We start from the raw sequence: 19515 nt of genomic DNA, 5'->3' as shown, positions 1-19515 counted from the left end.
TTCATGTAAAATTTTAATATCTGTCTGTCCTTTCTGCTATAGACTATAATTTCTTCAGTATTATTTAATTTCTTAACACGATTTCAGCTTTTACTATCATTTTTTCCAAGATATCTGCATCTGCTCTCTAAACTAATACCCACTAGTATCTTATTTTATATCTTCAGCTTTACATATTCAAAATAACACATCCAGTTTCTTTTGGAATTCATTCATCGTTCTTCCTCTCAGCATGTTGGTTAATTTGGCCATCACTGCATATTCTAACATCTTTTGTTGAATTAGCTTTTGACAGATTCCCTTGTAATAGATCCACCTAGAAAGAACATGACTTATACTTTCCATTTCACCTGGCCTGCAAGGGCATGCTCAATCAGATCTTGATAACTTCCTATATTTTCCCTCCAGGATTGCTGAAGGCAAGGCCGCGACCCTCTTGCCAGGATTAGGGCTCTCCTTTGCTTATTTAGCTCTCTAACAGACAGATAGCGTGTTCTAATAGGAGCAAAGTAAGCTGGGGAAGTCATGAGCTCTATGGTAAAACATCAATTAAAACATACATTAAAACATACTTTAATGTATGTTTTAATTGATGTTTTACTATACAGCTTATGACTTCCCCAGCTTACCGTACTTGGCTCCTATTAGAACACGCTATCGTCTAGCTCCAGCTAGATATCTGTCTCTTATAGAGCTAAATAAGCAAAGGAGCTAAATAAGCAAATACATGTTTGTTTGTTTATTTTTCCTTCTAGTTTTAGCCTTTGTAATTTTAGGATATTATCAAGCATTCTAATTTTACCCACACTTAGTATTTGTTCGGATGCTGATTATGCGCCTTGATGATCTTGCCGTTTGTAACCATTTTTAACCATTTGACCATTTTAATAGCAAATCTAGTTTGTATTTGTTTTTACCTTTTCTATTTAACTATGCAAATTTGCTTTATTTGATGGTCTATGACTGAAAATAAATAATTGACTGATTGACATACTTTAAAATTCCATGCTTCGTATTTTAATAATAAAACGGCATCTCCTTCTAAATCGTAGCCACTAGGCAGGTCCAGCCTGCCGTGGGGCCCCAGGCCAGATTGGGGGAAGGATGGGGAGGCCAGCAAATGATGATAGTGGAACGACCTTGCATGATGGATAGTTGGAAGAACTTCCTTGACCCTGTAGATGTGACTTGTTCTTCTCTCCCCCTCAGATCATGTGACTGTGGCGTTAGCCTTGATGTTCCGGGATGTGGTGGTAGCCTCCGCAGGGTTCACGTTCTACGACTGCGGCGCAGTGAGCCAGCTTGCCGACGCGACGCCGTGAGTCAATTTGGGGAGGGTGTTCGTGGTGGTTGCGGATGGGGCTGGGAGAGTGCGTCCACAACACGGTTGTTTCTGGGGAAAGCCGACTCGGTCCATAGAGGGAGCTTTAAGTCAAGATTGAAATTAAACATAAGGACCGAAGAAAGGCCCTGCTGGATCAGACCAAGGCCCATCAAGTCCAGCTGTCTGTTCCCACAGTGGCCAACCGGGTGCCTCTAGGAAGCCCACAAGCAAGACTGCTGCAGCAGCATCCTAGATACCAGTCCAACATGCTAACCACTACACCAGGCTGACTGTTCTGAATCCGTTAAGGAAAGCACATTTCTTGTGTTGCTTGACTCATTCTGTGTCTGCCAGTGATGATGAAGGAAATGGTAACTGTGTAGGGTACTGAATCCTTGCCTTCTCATCATTTAAAAAAAAGTCTTCTTCTGCCTTTGTAAATCGCAGAAACTTTCTCTGAACGCCAAACTGTTTTTCCCCCCTCCGCACATGCTAAATAGTCGCAGACCTTCTCTCTTTCTTCTTCCATAGGTGTGGACAATGCGTCGGCAGCCCGTGGCTGTGCCATTGGTGCCCGTCCAGTCACCGGTGTGTCCCTGGTGCGCCCTGCCCGAATGGTGAGGGGCCCATCTACAATCAGAAGGTGAGTAAATTGAAATTGTAATTTAGCAATGCAGGATAAATAGGAAACATTTTTTTAGATTATAATACCAGTATATAAGCAATAGATGAAACAATTATAACAAATAGATTCGTTTGGAATCGACAGAGGAGATGCAGATCAAAGTACAGATAATTTGAAAGATAAGCTTAGATAATAAATATAGTGATTATTTTCTATAAATTGAGGACATGATTTAAAATGACTTTGGTTTTGTCAGTCTACAGTGGAAATATTAGCAGTGGGCTTAGGAGAGATTATCAATTAAATAATCCTTCTGCAAAATACAAATTGATTGCATTAGAAGGCAATATATACACCGATGCCCTTGGGAGTTTGAATATGCTGTATGTATGAGTCAATATGTGTGTAATTTGATTTGATGTAACGTATAAAATTTTAATAAAATAGTATTTTTTTTAATAAAAGGTGAGTAACTTTGTGAAAGAACTTCCCTGCTAATGTATATTCTAGAGCAGGGGTGTCAAACTCAATAGTTAAGAGGGCCGGATATGACATACATTCCCCTTGGTCAGGCCGGGCCATGCCTCGCCAGCCCAGATCGAGAGTGGGGGTGGGATTTGGCTGCCTCGCGGGCCGGGTAAGAAGCTCTGAAGGTGCCGGATCCAGCCCCTGGGCCTTATGTTTGATACACCTGGCTTACTTCCATTCCCCTCCCTTTTTATCTGCACAACGATCCTGTGAGGTAGAGGGCGTGGCTGGCCTGAAGTCACCCAGCAAACTTCCACGACAGAGTGGGGATTCGAAGCTGAGTCTCTCAGATCCTACTCCCGCACGCTAACCACCAAGCCCCACTGGGAATATAATCGGTTGACACCTCGTACGATATTTGGGTGGGGAGTCAGGAAATGGAATAATTTGGCCCTGAGTATTAAACCAGGTGTATTATACCCTGCTCACTGGTGGGAAAGAACTGAGGAGGAGAGATAAATCTCTGTGAGCAGCTTGGACGGGTTTATGAGCTTTCAAGGGGCCGGATCTGGCCCGCGGGCCTTAAGTTTGACACCCCCGTTCTAGAGACAAGAAAAAGGGGGGTTGTTTATTTACCTCATGTATACCCCATCTTTGTACATAGTTCTCCTCCGTTCCATTTTATCCTCACAACAACCCTGCGAGGTAGGCTAGGCCGAGCGTGTGCGACTGGCCCAAGGTCGCCCGGCAAGCCGCCATGGCAGAGTGTGGATTCGAACCGCGGTCTCCCGGATCCTAGTCCGGCAGTTTAACTGACGACGCCAAACCAGCCGCTGCACTGAATTCCTCCCTTTCTTCCAGGTGCCCACCGAAGACCCCCAAGGCCCTGCCTCATGCCCTGGTGTGGAGATTGCCGCCGAGTCCCACTTGGTTCCTGTGGGTGTCGAAATGCCGCTGAGCCTGGTTGCCTGGAATCTGCACTTGCTGGGGGTGAGTTGGGAGAGTTGAAAGCCCTACGTACAGGTAGAGGATCCCACGTCCGGACTGATCCTTCGAGCCGGCATGCAGGCAGATCCGTGCTGCCTGCTTCCAATGTTTCCTCTCCCCTAAAAAAATAAAAATACAGTGCACACTGCGTCGTAGGTGGAGACTGAAAGCCTGCCGTGGTTAGTTCATTTGCTGTTGCTCTTGCTTAACAGCTGATGCAGGTGTCCAGGTGACATAATTCTTTGCAGAACCTTCAGGATTCTTCCTCAGGTGGGAGCTGTGCGCATTTTTAACAGATTTAAATGCGTCTCGTCAACGTGTTCTGGTTGTCGAGGGTGGTGTATTTGCACTAGTTGCTTGTCGCTCCACCAGCATGCAGGTTCTTTGTAAAGGGCCAGGGGGGTTCCATTTGCAGGTGCCGAATGGGATTGGTGTTTGGGCGGGGCATTGCTCCTCGTTCGCTCCCCCCGGTGGTCGTACAGATTGACGGACTGCTTCTGAGGTGGGGCAGTCAGTAAGGTTGCCAGGTCCCCCCTTGCCATCGGCGGGAGCTTTGTTGGGGGGGGAACGCTCTAGCACAGGGGTGTCAAACATACGGCTCGAGGGCCTGATCAAACCTCTTGAGAGCTCTTATCCGGCCCACGAGCCAGCCAAGGAAGCCACCCCCCCAACTCTCGATTTGGGCTGCCGAGGCATGGCCGGGCCCAACCAAGTGACATTTATGTCATATCCGGCCCTCATAACAATTGTGTTTGACACCCCTGCTCTAGAACATCCCTCAAAAAAAAAAACTCTATGGAAACCATAGTTTTTTTGGAGGGATGTGCTAGAGCGTCCCTGTCAAACCTAGAAGTGACGGGGACGCTCTAGCATATTCCTCGAAAAATTATATGGTTTCCATAGGTTTTTTTGAGGGATGTTCTAGAGCATCCCCGTCACTTCCGGATTTTTTGTGCCATGCCATGCGTGGGGATTGTCTTCCCCGTTTAGCTGGCCTGTTTTCCCCGCCAACCAGCTGAGGGGCATTAATAGGTACCTGGCAACCCTGGCAATGAGTAAGGAGCCAGCTTGCTGGGAGGGCTAGTGCAGAGGGTGGCATTAGGGCCCAGTCTCACATTGCTGTTGGCATCTCCAGGGTTCAGAGAGGCTCTCCTGTGTGCTGGAAGTGGAGGAGACCCTGGTCGTGGTGCCAGCATCATTGGAGGAAGGGGACCGAGGAACCTCACGTCGTGTGCAGTGCCTGCCCCGGATCTACAGTTACACCCAACCCTCTCCAGAGCTCCACGTCCCCCTCTATGTCTTGGTGGGGGATGACCAGCGCCTCGATAGCCGCGGAGACCTGCATGGTAAAGGAGGTGTGGTGGAGGATGGATTTGGGTATGGTGGTAGATCCGTAGGGCTCCGTCATCAACCCAAAGGGGGACTGCAGCCAAGAAATCAGAAAGAGGTTGAGACTGGAGAAGGGCAGCCATGAAGGAGCTAGAAAAGATTCTTTAGTGTAAGGATGTGTCACTGGCCACCGAGATCGAGTTAATTCATGCCATCGTATTCCCTATTACTATGTACGGGTATGAGAGCTGGACAATGAAGAAAGCTGATAGGAAGAAAGTAGATTACTTTGAAATGCGGTGTTGGAGGAGGGTGTTACAGATACCGTGGACCGCCAAAAAAACAAATCCGTGGGTTATAGACCAAATCAAGCCTGAACTGACCCTAGAAGCTAAAATGACTAAACTGAGGCTGTCGTACTTTGGTCACATTATGAGAAGAGAGGAGTCACCGGAAAAGACAATCATGCTAGGAAAAGTGGAGGGCAGCAGGAAAAGAGGAAGACCTGACAAGAGATGGATTGACTCTATCAAGGAAGCCACGGCCCTCCGTTTGCAAGACCTGAGCAAGGCTGTCAAAGATAGGACGTTTTGGAGGACATTGATTCATAGGGTCGCCGTGAGTCGGAAGCGACTTGACGGCACTTAACACACACACCCCTTTTTCCGCCTTCCCCAGGTAGAAGCCACCTGTGTCTAAGGGTGGGAATGGCAAAATTAAAAGTGTCAATGCTTGAGTTACAGTATTCACCTCTTTTTTCTTTGTTCCCCCCTGCCCCAGTGAAACTATATAATTGTTCTGCCGGCCGTTCTGACTGCAGCCGCTGCAAAGCTGCTCCCAGCCACTTCCGCTGTGTCTGGTGCCTGCTGGGAGAGGCGCCCAGCTGCATCTACAAGGATCTGTGTCCCACCAAAGCTGCCATGCTGACTTGCCCATCGCCCGTCATCCACTCGGTAAGAAACAGTGCAGTTGAGTGTGCTGGTTCAGCCACAGGGGAGGTGTGTAGGGTTGCCAACCTCCAGGTAGTAGCTGGAGCCAGTGTGGTGTAGCAGTTAAGAGCAGTGGTTTGGAGTGGTGGAGTATGATCTGGAGAACTGGGTTTGATTCCCCACTCCTCCACATGAGTGGAGGAGGCTAATCTGGTGAACTGAATTTGTTTCCCCACTCCTATGCACAAAGCCAGCTGGGTGATCTTGGACTAGTCACGGTTCTCTCTGAACTCTCTCCACCCCACCAACCTCTCAGTGTGTCTGTTGTGGGGAAGGGAAGGTGATTGTAAACCGGTTTGTTTTCTCCTGAAGTGGTAGAGAAAGTCAGCATATAAAAACCAACTCTTCTTCTTCTTCCTACTGTGATCTTCAGCCGATAGAGGTCAGTTCACCTGGAGAAAACGGCCACTTTGGCAATTGGACTTTATGGCATTATAAGTCCCTCTCCTTCCCAAACCCCACCCTCCTCAGGCTCTATCCCAAAAATCTCCCGCTGGTAGCGAAGAGGGACCTGGCAACCCTAGAGGTATGGGTAGTTGCCATGGGAGATGTGAGCTCTCCCCCTTCCAGGTTTTGGGTAGAACAGGGGTGTCGAACTCATTTGTTACGAGGGCCGGCTATGACATAAATGTCACTTGGTTGGGCCAGGCCTTGCCTGCCCTGATTGGGAGCGAGGTGGGAGGGTTGCTGCCTCGGCTGGCGAGACATCAGCGGGCTCTACAGCCCAGATCACAACTGGGGGGGGTAGCTTCCTCAGCTGGCTCGCGGGCCGGATAAGAGCTCTCAAAGGGTCGATCCAGCCCCCAGGCCGTATGTTCCCAGCCAAGCTGGGCTCAGGGAAGGTAACATCCTCTAAATATGGTTCCCAGACTGCTCCACGGAGCACTTGGTGCTCCGCAAAACATCTCCTAGCGCTCCATGAAGATTGGAAAGAGAAATACCTACTGTCTTTCGGTAGTATATAGGTGCTAGGAGAAAATTAATGCTCCATGATGAATTTCTCTCCTGAAAAGTGGTCCACGACTCAAAAAGTTTGGGAACCGCTGCTCTAAAATACACAAAGCTGTAGACACATCAGTTAAAACACCATATCACACATCATAAAACAGGATGGCATTAAACAACCCAAATGCCACCATGGAACCGGATTTCGGCAGATCGACCCGCCTATGGATAACAAGGGGTGGGGGAGGGATGGGGAGGCCAGCAACAATGGATGAACTTGTGGCTGCCTATAGAACTTGGTATAGAACTTGAACCAGGATCTACCCATAGTGACGGGGTGAGGTCCTTAGGGTAGGTTGCAAACCTGTGGCCCGGGCTGTACCTTTTCAGATTGCTGGAGGCGGGAGTGCGTAAAAATCCCCTCTACATCAAAGACTAGATGTAGGGGCAGAAACCCTTTTGCACATGTAGAAAAGTGCATTCAGACACACGTATGTATGTATATATGTATGTAAGTGCTGTCTAACCTCCTTAAATCAGCATAAAGGTAAAAGGTAAAGGTCCCCTGTGCAAGCACCGGGTCATTCCTGACCCATGGGGTGACGTCACATCCCGACATTTCCAAGGCAGACTTTGTTTACGGGGTGGTTTGCCAGTGCCTTCCCCAGTCATCTCCCCTTTACCCCCAGCAAGCTGGGTACTCATTTCACCGACCTCGGAAGGATGGAAGGCTGAGTCAACCTTGAGCCGGCGACCTGAAACCAACTTCCGTCGGGATCGAACTCAGGTCGTGAGCAGCGTAAATCAGCATAGGAAGCCAAAAAGAAATCCACAATGTGGGCCATGCAATCATGCATCAAATAATTACCTTGTATTGCAGGCTGAAATTGATATATACAAGTTCTCTATTGCAGGCAATCTAAGAGGATATACTATGTATTGAAATTAACATGAACAAAGTCTCTGAGTAAATTCATAGCTTCGCACAGGCAATCTTTCTTTGTAGTGCTGTAGTAGATAGTCTTCTAGAAATTGTACCGTTTCATAGTTTACTTCTTCAGTACACCACTTAAGAAATATCTGCCATGTACAAGCTCATTGTAAGGCAACATATTTTTTGGTGAAAAAGCTGCTGCTGTATACCAAAGAATACCAGGCATGTGTATAGGATGTATAATAAATTTCCAATTAGAAATCCCTCAAGGTAGAGTACCTGTGAGCTGTTCTACACTGGGCTGCATTGGCCTCTCATATAGAATGTGCATGCTGGATTCTCCCTTAAGTGGCAGAGAAAGTCAGCATATAAAAACCAACTCGTCTTCTTCTTCTAGTATCAACCTGGTAAAACTTGTGGGCTTCCTAGAGGCACCTGGTTGGCCACCTTGCGAACAGACTGCTGGACTTGATGGACCTTGGTCTGATCCAGCAGGGCCATTCTTAAGTTCTGTTCCTCTTTTCCAGATCAGTCCCCTCAACGGGCCCTTCGAGGGAGGCACGTCTCTCACGGTGATTGGGTCCAACCTGGGCCATCGTTTTGAGGACGTGGCTGACACCGTGACGGTGGCCAACCTGCTGTGTGTCCCTGATCCATCCCTGTATCTCGTCTCTACTCGGTAAGGTGGCCCGGTGGGTGGGCTGTTGCAGCGTAGTGATTAGAGTAGGGGTCCCCAACCTTTCTGAGCCCGCGGACACCTTTGGAATTCTGACACGGTGTAGTAGGTGCCGCCACAAAATGGCTGCCACATGGGGCGGAGCCAGCCACAAAATGGCTGCTGCAGATTACTTTCAGTCACACTGTGAAGATTCTTTGTGCTGTGGTGGCAGCTGCTGCCAGAGCAATGTTTTGTGAAAAATCTGCCCAGCCAATCTAATCTCCAGAGGCTAGTCAGAAGCTGGGCGAAAACTCCATCTGGCCCTACCCACTTTCTAAAAAACAATTCCCCTCTCGTAATACTAGAACGCGGGGTTATCTGCTGAAGCTGGAGGGTGAGAGATTCAAAACAGATAAAAGGAAGTCTTTGTTCACACAACGCATAGTTAAAGTGTGGAACTCCCTGTGCTAGGATGTGGTGATGGCTTCCAACTTGGAAGGCTTGAAGAGGGGAGGGGACATGTTCATGGAGGAGAGGGGTATTCATGGCTACTAGTCAAAATAGATACTAGTCATGATGCAAACCTCTTCTCTCCAGGATCAGAGGAGCATGCCTATCATATTAGGAGCTGTGGAGCACAGGCAGGATAATGCTGTTGCGGTCATCTTGTTTGTGGGCTTCCTAGAGGCACCTGGTTGGCCACTGTGTGAACAGACTGCTGGACGGGATGGGCCTTGGTTTGATCCAGCAGGGCTTTTCTTATGTTCTTATGTCTATTATATTAGGTGCTGTGGAACGCAGGCAGGATAAATGCTTCTGCAGTCGTCTTGCTTGTGGGCTTCCTAGAGGCACCTGGTTGGCCACTGTGTGAACAGATGGCTGGACTTGATGGACCTTGGTCTGATCCAGCAGGGCTGTTCTTATGGAGGATGGGGTATCCACAGCTACTAGTCCAAACGGATACTAGTCATGATGCATACCTACTCTCTCCAGGTTGAAAGGAGGATTCCTATTATATTAGGTGCTTTGGGAACACAGGCAGGATGCTGCTGCTACAGTCATCTTGTTTGTGGGCTTCCTAGAGGCACCTGGTTGGCCCCTGTGTGAACAGAAAGTTGTATTTGATCATCCTTGGTCTGATCCAGCAGGGCTTTCCTTATGTTCTTAAAAACACTTGGTGGGCGCTAGGAAAGGTCTTGGTGGGCGCCACGGTGCCCACAGACTTCATTGGGGTCCCTTGGATTAGAGTGTCAGATTAGGATCTGGGAGACTCCAGTTTAAATCCTGCCTTGGGCCAGTCACCGATTCTCGGCCTAACCTACCTCACAGGGTTGTGGTGAGGATAAAATGGAGGAGAGGAGACCAGTGTTATTCACTCTTAGGGTTGCCAAGTCCCTCTTCACCACTGGTGGGAGGTGTTTTGGGGCGGACCCTGAGGAGGGCGGGGTTTGGGGAGGGGAGGGACTTCAATGCCATAGAGCCCAATTGCCAAAGCGGCCCTTTTCTCCAGGGGAACTGATCTCTCTCGGCTGAAGATCAGCTGTAATAGCAGGAGATCTCCAGCGAGTAACTGGGGGTTAGCAAAAATATGACACCTCTGTGCGCAAATAATAGCTGAAGCAAATTCTGACGCAGGAAGGGCTCCCACGAACCGCAATTATATAATCAAAAAGCTAATGCAAACATAGGTTACAAAAGTATGCACATCAAAGAATCCTCACAATGAAATGCTCACAATAAAGAATCTTGTTGCATCCGTTTGATCATTAATAAGATTCTTCCTGTGTCAGAATTTGCTTCAGTAACTGGGGAGAAAGGAGGAGGTACAAATGAAATCAGTAAATAATTTAATAAAACAGGCACGGCTCCCCTACCTACCCATACAGAAAATTATTTGAAACAAAAGTGGACTGCCTTATTATTCAAGGGTCCAGGGAACACCTCAACTGAAAAGGCTGCAGTTAATATGCGTATCTTGCTTGCGAAGATTTGCATGTCCTATTTATTGGCATGACAGATGCCCGACAATTTTGGGCTGGACCACGTCACTGGAAGACCGACGCGCGATGCATATTTCAAACCTTATCCCTTTGATCTATTTTTGTGGCATTTCTTTCCGAGCATTCTTCCACACAGAGATCCCTGTGAAGCAGATAATTGACAGTTGCCGCTATTTATATGCAGAACTGAAACAAGCGTGGCCAAAGAATAGTCGGCTGATATCAGTTCGAACTGGGGTTTCTCAGGTTCAAGTCCAACACGCCCCCTAATAAGAACTGAAAACCTGCAATGAATCAACTACTGTAGCATCGTTCTGGTCCTTTGTGATATTTTTTTTCATATCGATCTCTTCTTTATCCTGGCCTTCATGAGGACTGGGACCTTGGAATTCTTCCAGAAGCCCCGAGGCCTTACGCTGTTGGTCACTGCTTCCTCAACAGAATTAAGTACCCAAAGGTCAAGAAAAAATAAACACCCAAGGCCAAAGGTTATACAAAAGTTATACAATCAAAGTCCCCGTGGGGCTTCAAGACAAATTTGAAAAGATAAGTTGGCTGACTTACCTCCAACTGAGATCCAACTTAAAAAGAGACTGTCTACAATCTGGGTTGTTCCGAGAATTAACAGAATTTGAATCAATTATAACTAAGAGCGACGATCATTTGCTAGGAAAAATCTACAAATTACTCCTGAAATATGACTCAGAAGAAGAACAGGTCAAGACAAACATGATTAAATGGATGCAAAACTTCGGCGAGATGGTATCGATGGAAACATGGGAAAAACTTTGTACTTTCGAATTAAAATATACCGTTAGTCAAGAAGTGAGGGAGAATTGTTGCAAAACATTTTACAGGTGGTATATGACACCCAACATGATCTCACAGATGACCACCTCGAAGGCAAAAAAAGGAGCTTGCTGGAAATGCCAAGAGACAGATGGTTCCTATTTTCATGTTTGGTGGACCTCTGCCCAAGACTACAAATATACTGGAAGAAGATCCAACATGAACTACAGAACATAACTAAAATTAAAATAAGACTGGACCCTAAATATTTTCTATTAAGTATAACTCCACCTGACTTACCCATGAAATTTATTTAGAGATGTCTTTAAATATGCCACAACCGCAGCAAGAGTGGTACTGGCAAGGACCTGGAAGCAAATGTCTACACCTGACATAGAGGAATGGCAGGATAAGCTACTTGACTAGGCAGATATGGCCAGGATGACTTTCATGATGAATCCTACAGACAACGAGTCAATAGAACAGTTTAACGAGAAATGGCGACCATTTTATACCTATATGCTAGTAGATTAATAAACATACAATAAAATACCAGAATATACAAGTAGATAAAAGCAAATATATTGAACTATTGAAAGTGCTTGATAATTGTGGATGTATAATGCTTTTGAACTTATGAGACCAAAACTGTGTTTGTTTATGTCTATTAGACGGATTTCCCCTATCCCCCCCTTCTTTCCTTCTGTATCCTGTAATTGAAAATAAATTTAATTTAAAAGAAAAATTGTCCCCATGGGAACTGTTCAGGCTTTCCCACAATGAAGCCCTTCTGCTGCTCCCTACAGGATTGTTTGTGATGTACCCCCAGGAAAACGAGGGTTAACCGGCCCTGTCGAGGTCACGGTCGGGGACCGCCCGCCAGGGGTTTCCGCCAGCAACTTCACCTACCAGGTCAGTATCTGACAGCAAGAAAGGGGGTCTAGGGGGAGACTCTCTTTTGGGATAGGGAGAGAGGAGTGAGGCATGTTTTCTTCCCAGCGGCTTTCCAATATTGTGAACTTCCCATGGGATGCCACTGGGAACGGGGCAGAGCCAAATCCAGATCCTGTGAGCACTTGCAAAACCCTAAGATGTGGGTTCTCAACAAGGGGGGAATCCCCCCCAGGGGGGGGGAATATTAGGGTTCTGGGGGGGGGATTGGGACGACTATTCAGCAAAGTGTGATGTCCTGTAGATTATGTACAGTCTGTAAAATTGTAGGGTTTTTTTTTTTTGAGTTAAGACTATCTTGGGAAGGGGGGGAATTATATTCCGGACAATGGTGAAAGGGGGGAATGGAGCAGAAAAGGTTGAGAACACTTAGGGCCTAAGAGGAACTATTCTCTCCTCAGGACCCCACACTTCTTGACATACACCCCCACCTCGGCCCCATTGCCGGAGGTACTCGGCTCACCATCACTGGGGAAGAACTTTTGACGGGCACGGAGATCGCTGCCTATGTTGGGGACCTGCCTTGCCTCCTGTGAGTGATGGCTTCTTCTTGTGTAACAAGATGTGTTCTTGCATCCAAACAGAGAGTCTGGACTAACTACTTCTCTAAGGATTAATCTTGAAAACTCTTCAGCCCCAGATATCTCTCAAGGATCTATCTGATACAAGGTTATTTATCTGCTTAAAACATCGATCCGCATCCTTTCTTCCTGGTGGAGCTCATTTTTTTAAAAAAGTTTTTATTATATTTTAAGGAATACAGAAGGGGAAGGGGGGAAGATTTGCATCCATTTGCAATAAACGATATTGTCTCAATCAATAATATATACAAGTATTACAGAGATTATCCTTGCTACAAAGGGTTCAGAATATTGGTTTCTATTCTATTTTTGCTCGATAAAAAAGTAATCGGATATATTTTTGAACATATTAGACAACCACTAACATGAGAAAAAAGAGAGAGTAGAAAATAATATAGTATTGAAGATAAGCCGTGGTCAATTTCTCTAATGGTAATCATCGTTAAGGTAAACCTAATATATTTATACATAAAGAGAACATTTACTCACATAAAAAGGAGAGAGATTAAGCTAGAATTAAATATTTGAAGACATATACATATACCATGGTAACCATTTCTCATTAAATTGCTCGGCATTTTGCATGTCGTCTAAATTCATCAAGTAAGTCATCCTAGCCATATTTGCATATTACCTGGTGGAGCTCATGACAGATTGCAACGTAAATGAAACACATAAAATAAAGTACATAAAAAACATAAAAGCCAAAATTTAAGATCCCAACTCAGTGACCCCTCACCATCTTTGTTGCCCTCCTCTGGACACGTTCCAGTTTGTCTACATCCTTTTTTAAATTGCGGTGCCGAAAACTGAACACAGTACCCTAGGTGAGGTCTAACCAGAGCAAAGTGATATTAGGAATGAATTAATTGTAAGTTCTGTCCTTAGAAATCGGATTTGTTTATTACATCACTGGGCTTATATAGAGCAATCTTATCTTTTTATTTTGCTGTCAAGTCACAGCTGACTTACAGTGACCCCACAGGGTTTTCAAGGCAAGAGACGTTAAGAGGTGGTTTGCCATTGCCTTCCTCCATGCCACAACCATGGACTTCCTTAGTGGACTCCCATCCAAGTATTAACCAGGGCTGACTCTGCTTAGCTTCCCAGATCTGACAAGGTCAGGCTAGCCTGGCCCATCCAGGTCAGGGCAATCTTATCTTATGCTGAACCTTTTCCAAGTTAAACATGTGCTCATCATCTAGATAGACTATTGGTTCTTAACTATTGATGAGACAATGAAACGGCATCTAAAAACACATCTACGACCTGCTTGTTATCTTATAAAGCAAGATTAGAAAGGTAAACCTAACTCTTAATCTCTGTTTAAAGGCAATAAATCGGGTATTCCTGTAACTGTTTGAATTATCTGTTTGAATTACCTGTCGAAGGTCAAAGAGAAACCTTACGCAATCCGATTTGACCAACAGAGGACCATGATATGAGCTCAGTTCTGCAGGAAAAACATGCTCGATCGGCTAAGGAGACTTGCGGCAAAACCAAAATCCTGCTATGCTCAGACCCCGTTGCTTTTTAATACGGACCTTCTTCAAGCCGTCACTTAGTTTCTTACCTTTTCTGTCCCCACAGCGAGGAGCCCGTGGAGCCGCGGGCGATCGTCTGCCGTACCAGTGCCAGCGCCAGAACCCGGGAGGTACCCGTCAAGGTCCAGTACGGCACAGTGCAACGCCAGCTGTGGAAGATGTTCCGCTATGCGGTGAATCCCCAGCTCACCGGGGCATTCCCATCCACTAGTTTTCACGGGTAAGAGGTCACCGGAGGGGGAAGGGGGAATACTGATGGGATTATCACCCAGTTCAAGGAGTCTCTGTCTATTACTTATTTGTTTAAAAATGTTTTATGCCGCCTTTCCGCCCACTCAGGGTCCCCAAGGCAGCGAACATTAAAACATTTGCACGATCAAAGTATTTAAAATTATGAAATAATTCAATAAAAACACATAAACACGTCCAGAACCGGGGAGAAGGGCCTCTAACAGTTACTCACCCGCTGGTAGAAGGCACCAATAGAGGAAGACAAATGAATCTCCCTGGGTAGGAAGTTCCAAATTAATGAAATCTCATGAATTTGCATATGATTAACAATAATGTTGAGAGGGAAAACCTGTTTCCTTTGTTTTTAGAAGATGCAGTAGCCATTTAGATGTTACAGCTTTCGTGACCATAGAATCATAGCGTTGGAAGGGACCTGCAGGGTCATCTAGTCCAACCCCCTGCACAATGCAGGAAATTCACAACTATCTTCCTCCCCACACCCCCAGTGACCCCAACTCCCTGCCCAGAAGATGGCAACGAAAGATGGCATTCCTTCCTTATGTGAAATGATGCTTCTAAGGTGGCACTTGGTATACCCCGTTTTCTCTGAACAAAGTTCCTATCATGCTTAATTTGAAGAAGAAGAGTTGGTTTTTATATGCCAACTTTGTCTATTGCTTAAGGAAAAATCAAACCGGCTTACAATCACCTTCCCTTCCCCTCCCCACAACAGGCACCCTGTGAGGTAGAAGAGTTGGTTTTTTCATACCCCGCTTTTCTCTACAAAAAGGAGTCTCAAACTGGCTTACAATCGCCTTCCCTTCCCCCCCCCACATAATAGACACCTTGTGAGGTAGGTGAGGCTGAGAGAGTTCTGAGAGAACTGTGACTGCCCCAAAGTCACCCAGCAGGTTTCATGTGGAGGAGCAGGGAATCAAACCCAGCTCTCCAGTCCACTGCTCTAACAACAGCTGGTTGGCCGCTGTGTGGAACAGGGTTCTGGGTTAGATGGACCAAGTCTTCTTATGTTCTTACGACTCTCAGCATCTCACCTGGCTTGTCCCTCAGTGTGGGGTGTGAGGTAGGAGAAGTAGGGTGAGAGGGAAATGGGAGGGGCCATGGCTCAGTGGTAGAGCATCTGCTTGGCGTGCAGAAGGTCCCAGGTTCAATCCCCGGCATCTCCAGTTAAAGGGACCAGGCAAGGAGGTGATGTGAAAGACCCCTGCCTGAGACCCTGGAGAGCCGCTGCCAGTCTGAGTAGACGATACTGACTCTGATGGACCGAGGGGCTGATTCAATATAAGGCAGCTTCATGTGAAATGCTGTGGAAGATGTCACGAAACAGGAATGGGAATTTGGACCCCCGCCAGCCTGTACGGTTGTGAGTCTCTCGTCACGGTGTCGGTGTCCGGCTGAGGTGGGGAGAAGGCCAGTTTCATGGGTGTGTCTGCGTTGCCGTGTCTGAGCTTCTCTGGTGCCGGGTTTCCTCAGAGGCGGACGGATCATCTACGTCGAGGGGATTGACTTGGACGTGGTGCAGCAGCCGCTCATCAAAGCGGTCCTGGAACCGGAGGAGGAGGCGGCGAGCGGGGCCGGTCGGAGGAAACGAGCCTGCGATCTCTCGCCCGGCCCTCAGGCCTTGCTGAACCCAGCTCCCCGCCCTTGTGTGGAGGTGGGAAACCTGCTGGAGGTGAGTACGGGGAGGGAGGGAGGCGCTGTCGCGAGCTGGGAGAGTCACTGTCCCCCCTCCGAACGAACACACCGCTAGCCCTGTCCTCCTCCATCTGTCCTCTCAGTGCTGGGAACCTTGCTGCACCAACTCGTCCACTCTGCTCCTCTGCCCATCGCCTGCTGTGCCTTCCAGTGCCCGTTTGCACCACATCCGTTTTGAACTGGACGGGCTCCACGTCCCCTTCATCAATGCCACCGGAGGCCAAGACTTCACTTACAACCCCAATCCCCAGCTGCGCTGGCCGGGCCGGGACTCCAGCGGCCGCCCCTTCAGTCTCAAACCGGGCAATGTTTTGGACATAGAGGTGAGTAGAGGGGCAGGGGGCAGAATCATAGACACCTAGAATCATAGAATCATAGAGTTGGAAGGGACCACCAGGGTCATCTAGTCCAACCCCCTGCACAATGCAGGAAATTCACAACTACCCCCCCACACACACACCCAGTGACCAGAAGATGGCCAAGATGCCCTCCCTCCCATGAACTGCCCAAGGTCATAGAATCAGCATTGCTGACAGATGGCCATCTAGCCTCTGCTTAAAAATCTCCAGGGAAGGAGAGCTCACCACCTCCCGAGGAAGCCTGTTCCACTGGGGAACCGCCCTAACTGTTAGAAAATTATTCCTAATGTTTAGACCAGTGGTTCCCAAACTTTTCGGGCCACCGCCCCCTTCGTTCCACAAACTCAACCCCAGCAACCCCTACCCTACCTTATAAAAAGTATTATTCCAAAATAGGGGTTTGCAAGATGCACTAAAAAAGGTAAGAACAATAAAATTTCAAAACAGTAACAATTCATTGCACATCTATTCAAAATCAAATTAAAACTTTTCAGCTGAAATTTATTCAACAAAACAGAGGAACTTGGATCCAGTGGTACCAGCTCTTCAGTGTCGGGGGGGGCGGGGAATTCTGAGCGTTTCCACCAAATTTGCCAGCCTGGGGCCATAGCTTGATCTGTTGTAAATTAGTGAACAATGCAGTGGAAGGGGCCTACCTCTAGCGCCCCCCTGCTGCCCCCTTTCCTCTTAGTGCCCCCCTAGGTAATCCCACCGCCCCCCAGGGGGTGGTAATGCCCACTTTGGGAACCCCTGGTTTAGACGGAAACTCTTTTGATTTAATTTTAACCCGTTGGATCTGGTCCGACGTATCTGTGCTGAACATGCCAAATAAACACAAAAACACAAAACTACAACGGTGTGACAATATACCCAAACAATATCACCGCTCCGACCATACGCGTTTTGGCTGTGAAGCCTCCTTCGGCGGTCCGATTAATACAATTCTATGCCATTTTGAAAGTGCATGAATGTATAAGAAAATTGCAGTCCTCAGACTGAGTAAATTGTACAGTTTCTAAATTGTAAAGTCTAAAATTCGTTTACGTATATTTATGTATATTTCATCCAGAGTCGCCTTTATAATCTTAGGCTCCTAAAGAAGTATTCCTTTCTCAGTCCTCAAGATATATTGAAAAAGTGGGTCTCTACATGGGTCCCATGATACTTGGACTTCCATACAGCCCTCTGTCCAGTCTGCAGGGTTGCCCCCCCCCCGAATGGCCTCACCTTGTGTGGATTCTCTTTCTGTATCCCTGTAGGGAGAAGGCCTGACCCTTGGCATCAGCAAGGAAGAAGTGTCGGTCATCATCGGCAACAGCATCTGCACCGTCAAGACCCTCACCCTGACCCATTTATACTGTGAGCCCCCCCTGCAGCCCCCGCAACCGCTCAACACTTCTTCTGTGCTGCCGGAATTCATTGTGAGTTTAGGAGCCGAGTGACGGTGGGGTGGGGGAGCACAGGATCATAGAGTTGGAAGGGACCACCAGGGTCATCTAGTTCTACCCCCTGCACAATGCAGGAAATTCACAACTACCTCCCCCCCCACACACACACCCAGTGACCCCCAACTCCATGCCCAGAAGGTGGCCAAGATGCCCTCCCGCTCACAATCTGCCTAAGGTCACAGAATCAGCATTGATGACAAATGGCCATCTTAAAAGGTAAAGGTCCCCTGTGCAAGCACTGGGTCATTCCTGACCCATGGGGTGATGTCACATCCCGACGTTTACTAGGCAGACTTTGTTTTACTGGGTGGTTTGCCAGTACCTTCCCCAGTCATCTTCCCTTCACCCCCAGCAAGCTGGGTGCTCATTTTACCCACCTCGGAAGGATGGACGGCTGAGTCAACCTCGAGCCGGCTACCTGAAACCAACTTCCGTCGAGATCAAACTCAGGTCATGAGCCAAGCTTGGACTGCAGTATTGCAGCTTAACCAATCTGCGCCACGGGGCTCCTGATGGCTGGCTAGCCTTTGCTTAAAAACCTCCAGGGAAGGAGAGCCCACCACCACTCGAGGAAACCCTAACTGTTGGAAAGTTCTTCCTAATGTTTAGACGGAAACTCTTTTGATTTAATTTCAACCCGTTGGTTCTGGTCCGACCTTCTGGGGCAACAGAAAACAACTCGGCACCCTCCTCTATATGGCAGCCCTTCAAGTACTTGAAGATGGTTATCAAATCCCCTCTCAGTCTTCTCCTCTTCATGTCTGTTTGTCCGTGGGAACCAGCGGCCTGGTCAGTTTATGCTCGCATGGGACAGTTTTCTGTGGGAGGATCATTTGTTATCAAAAGACTCTCACCAGTTAGGCAACTTGGTGAGGATTAGTGGACCCGATCCCACACCCTCATACTTTGCATAATTCCAAAGGATTTTGTGCTTACGATCACGGCTGCAGATTAGAATTCCCACTCCACCCGGATTGCACGGAAACCTTTTTGCTGATCCTCACAACAGAAGAAGAAGAGTTGGTTTTTATACCCTGCTATTTCTCTACCTTTAAGGAGTCTCAAAGTGGCGTACAATCAAATCGCCTTCCCTTCCCCTCCCAACAGGCACCTTGTGAGGGAGGTGGGGCTGAGAGAGTTTGGAGAGAGCTGTGACAAGGCCCAAGGTCACCCAGCTGGCTTCATGTGGAGGAGTGGGGAACCAGTCCCGTTCACATGAACACATGAAGCTGCCTCCTATTGAATCAGACCCTCTGTCCATCGAAGTCAGTATTGTCTACTCAGGCTGGCAGCAGCTCTCCAGGGTCTCAGGCAGGGGTCTTTCACATCACCTACTTGCCTGGTCCCTTTAATTGGAGATGCCGGGGATTGAACCTGGGGCCTTCTCCGTGCCAACCACTGCCTTTTAAAGTTTATTCAAGCTCTGTTTCTAGCGAGTTAAGAATCAACCCCTTCTGGAATCAGCCTTTTGCACTGCCTTTTGTCTTACAGGTGCAGATGGGAAACTTGCGTCTGGATCTCGGCCGAGTCCAGTATGACACGGAGCCCCCCTCCCGCTTCCCCCCCGAAGCCAAGATCGGGTTGGTGGTGGGCGCGGCAGTGCTGGCTTTTGTGGTGTTGCTCCTCATCCTAATGTACAG

The 19515-nt window shown here is 47.6% G+C and overlaps 1 protein-coding gene across 1 annotated transcript in view; it reads left to right on the top strand.

Annotated features, from left to right (window-relative positions):
- PLXNB3 (plexin B3) overlaps window positions 1-19515 on the top strand; it is a 63788-nt gene that overhangs the window by 21420 nt on the left and 22853 nt on the right. Inside the window, exons 7-19 of the mRNA XM_056858369.1 lie at window positions 1210-1318; window positions 1856-1967; window positions 3279-3407; window positions 4540-4750; window positions 5514-5686; window positions 8129-8280; window positions 11855-11960; window positions 12401-12531; window positions 14171-14344; window positions 15847-16045; window positions 16152-16391; window positions 17687-17848; window positions 19367-19515. Coding sequence (XP_056714347.1) covers window positions 1210-1318; window positions 1856-1967; window positions 3279-3407; window positions 4540-4750; window positions 5514-5686; window positions 8129-8280; window positions 11855-11960; window positions 12401-12531; window positions 14171-14344; window positions 15847-16045; window positions 16152-16391; window positions 17687-17848; window positions 19367-19515 — 2047 coding nt within the window. The remainder of the gene's footprint in view (window positions 1-1209; window positions 1319-1855; window positions 1968-3278; window positions 3408-4539; window positions 4751-5513; window positions 5687-8128; window positions 8281-11854; window positions 11961-12400; window positions 12532-14170; window positions 14345-15846; window positions 16046-16151; window positions 16392-17686; window positions 17849-19366) is intronic.

Source organism: Euleptes europaea, chromosome 1 (genome assembly GCF_029931775.1).
Source record: "Euleptes europaea isolate rEulEur1 chromosome 1, rEulEur1.hap1, whole genome shotgun sequence".
NCBI lineage: Eukaryota > Metazoa > Chordata > Lepidosauria > Squamata > Sphaerodactylidae > Euleptes > Euleptes europaea.
This window is presented reverse-complemented; position numbering and strand designations above follow the sequence as displayed.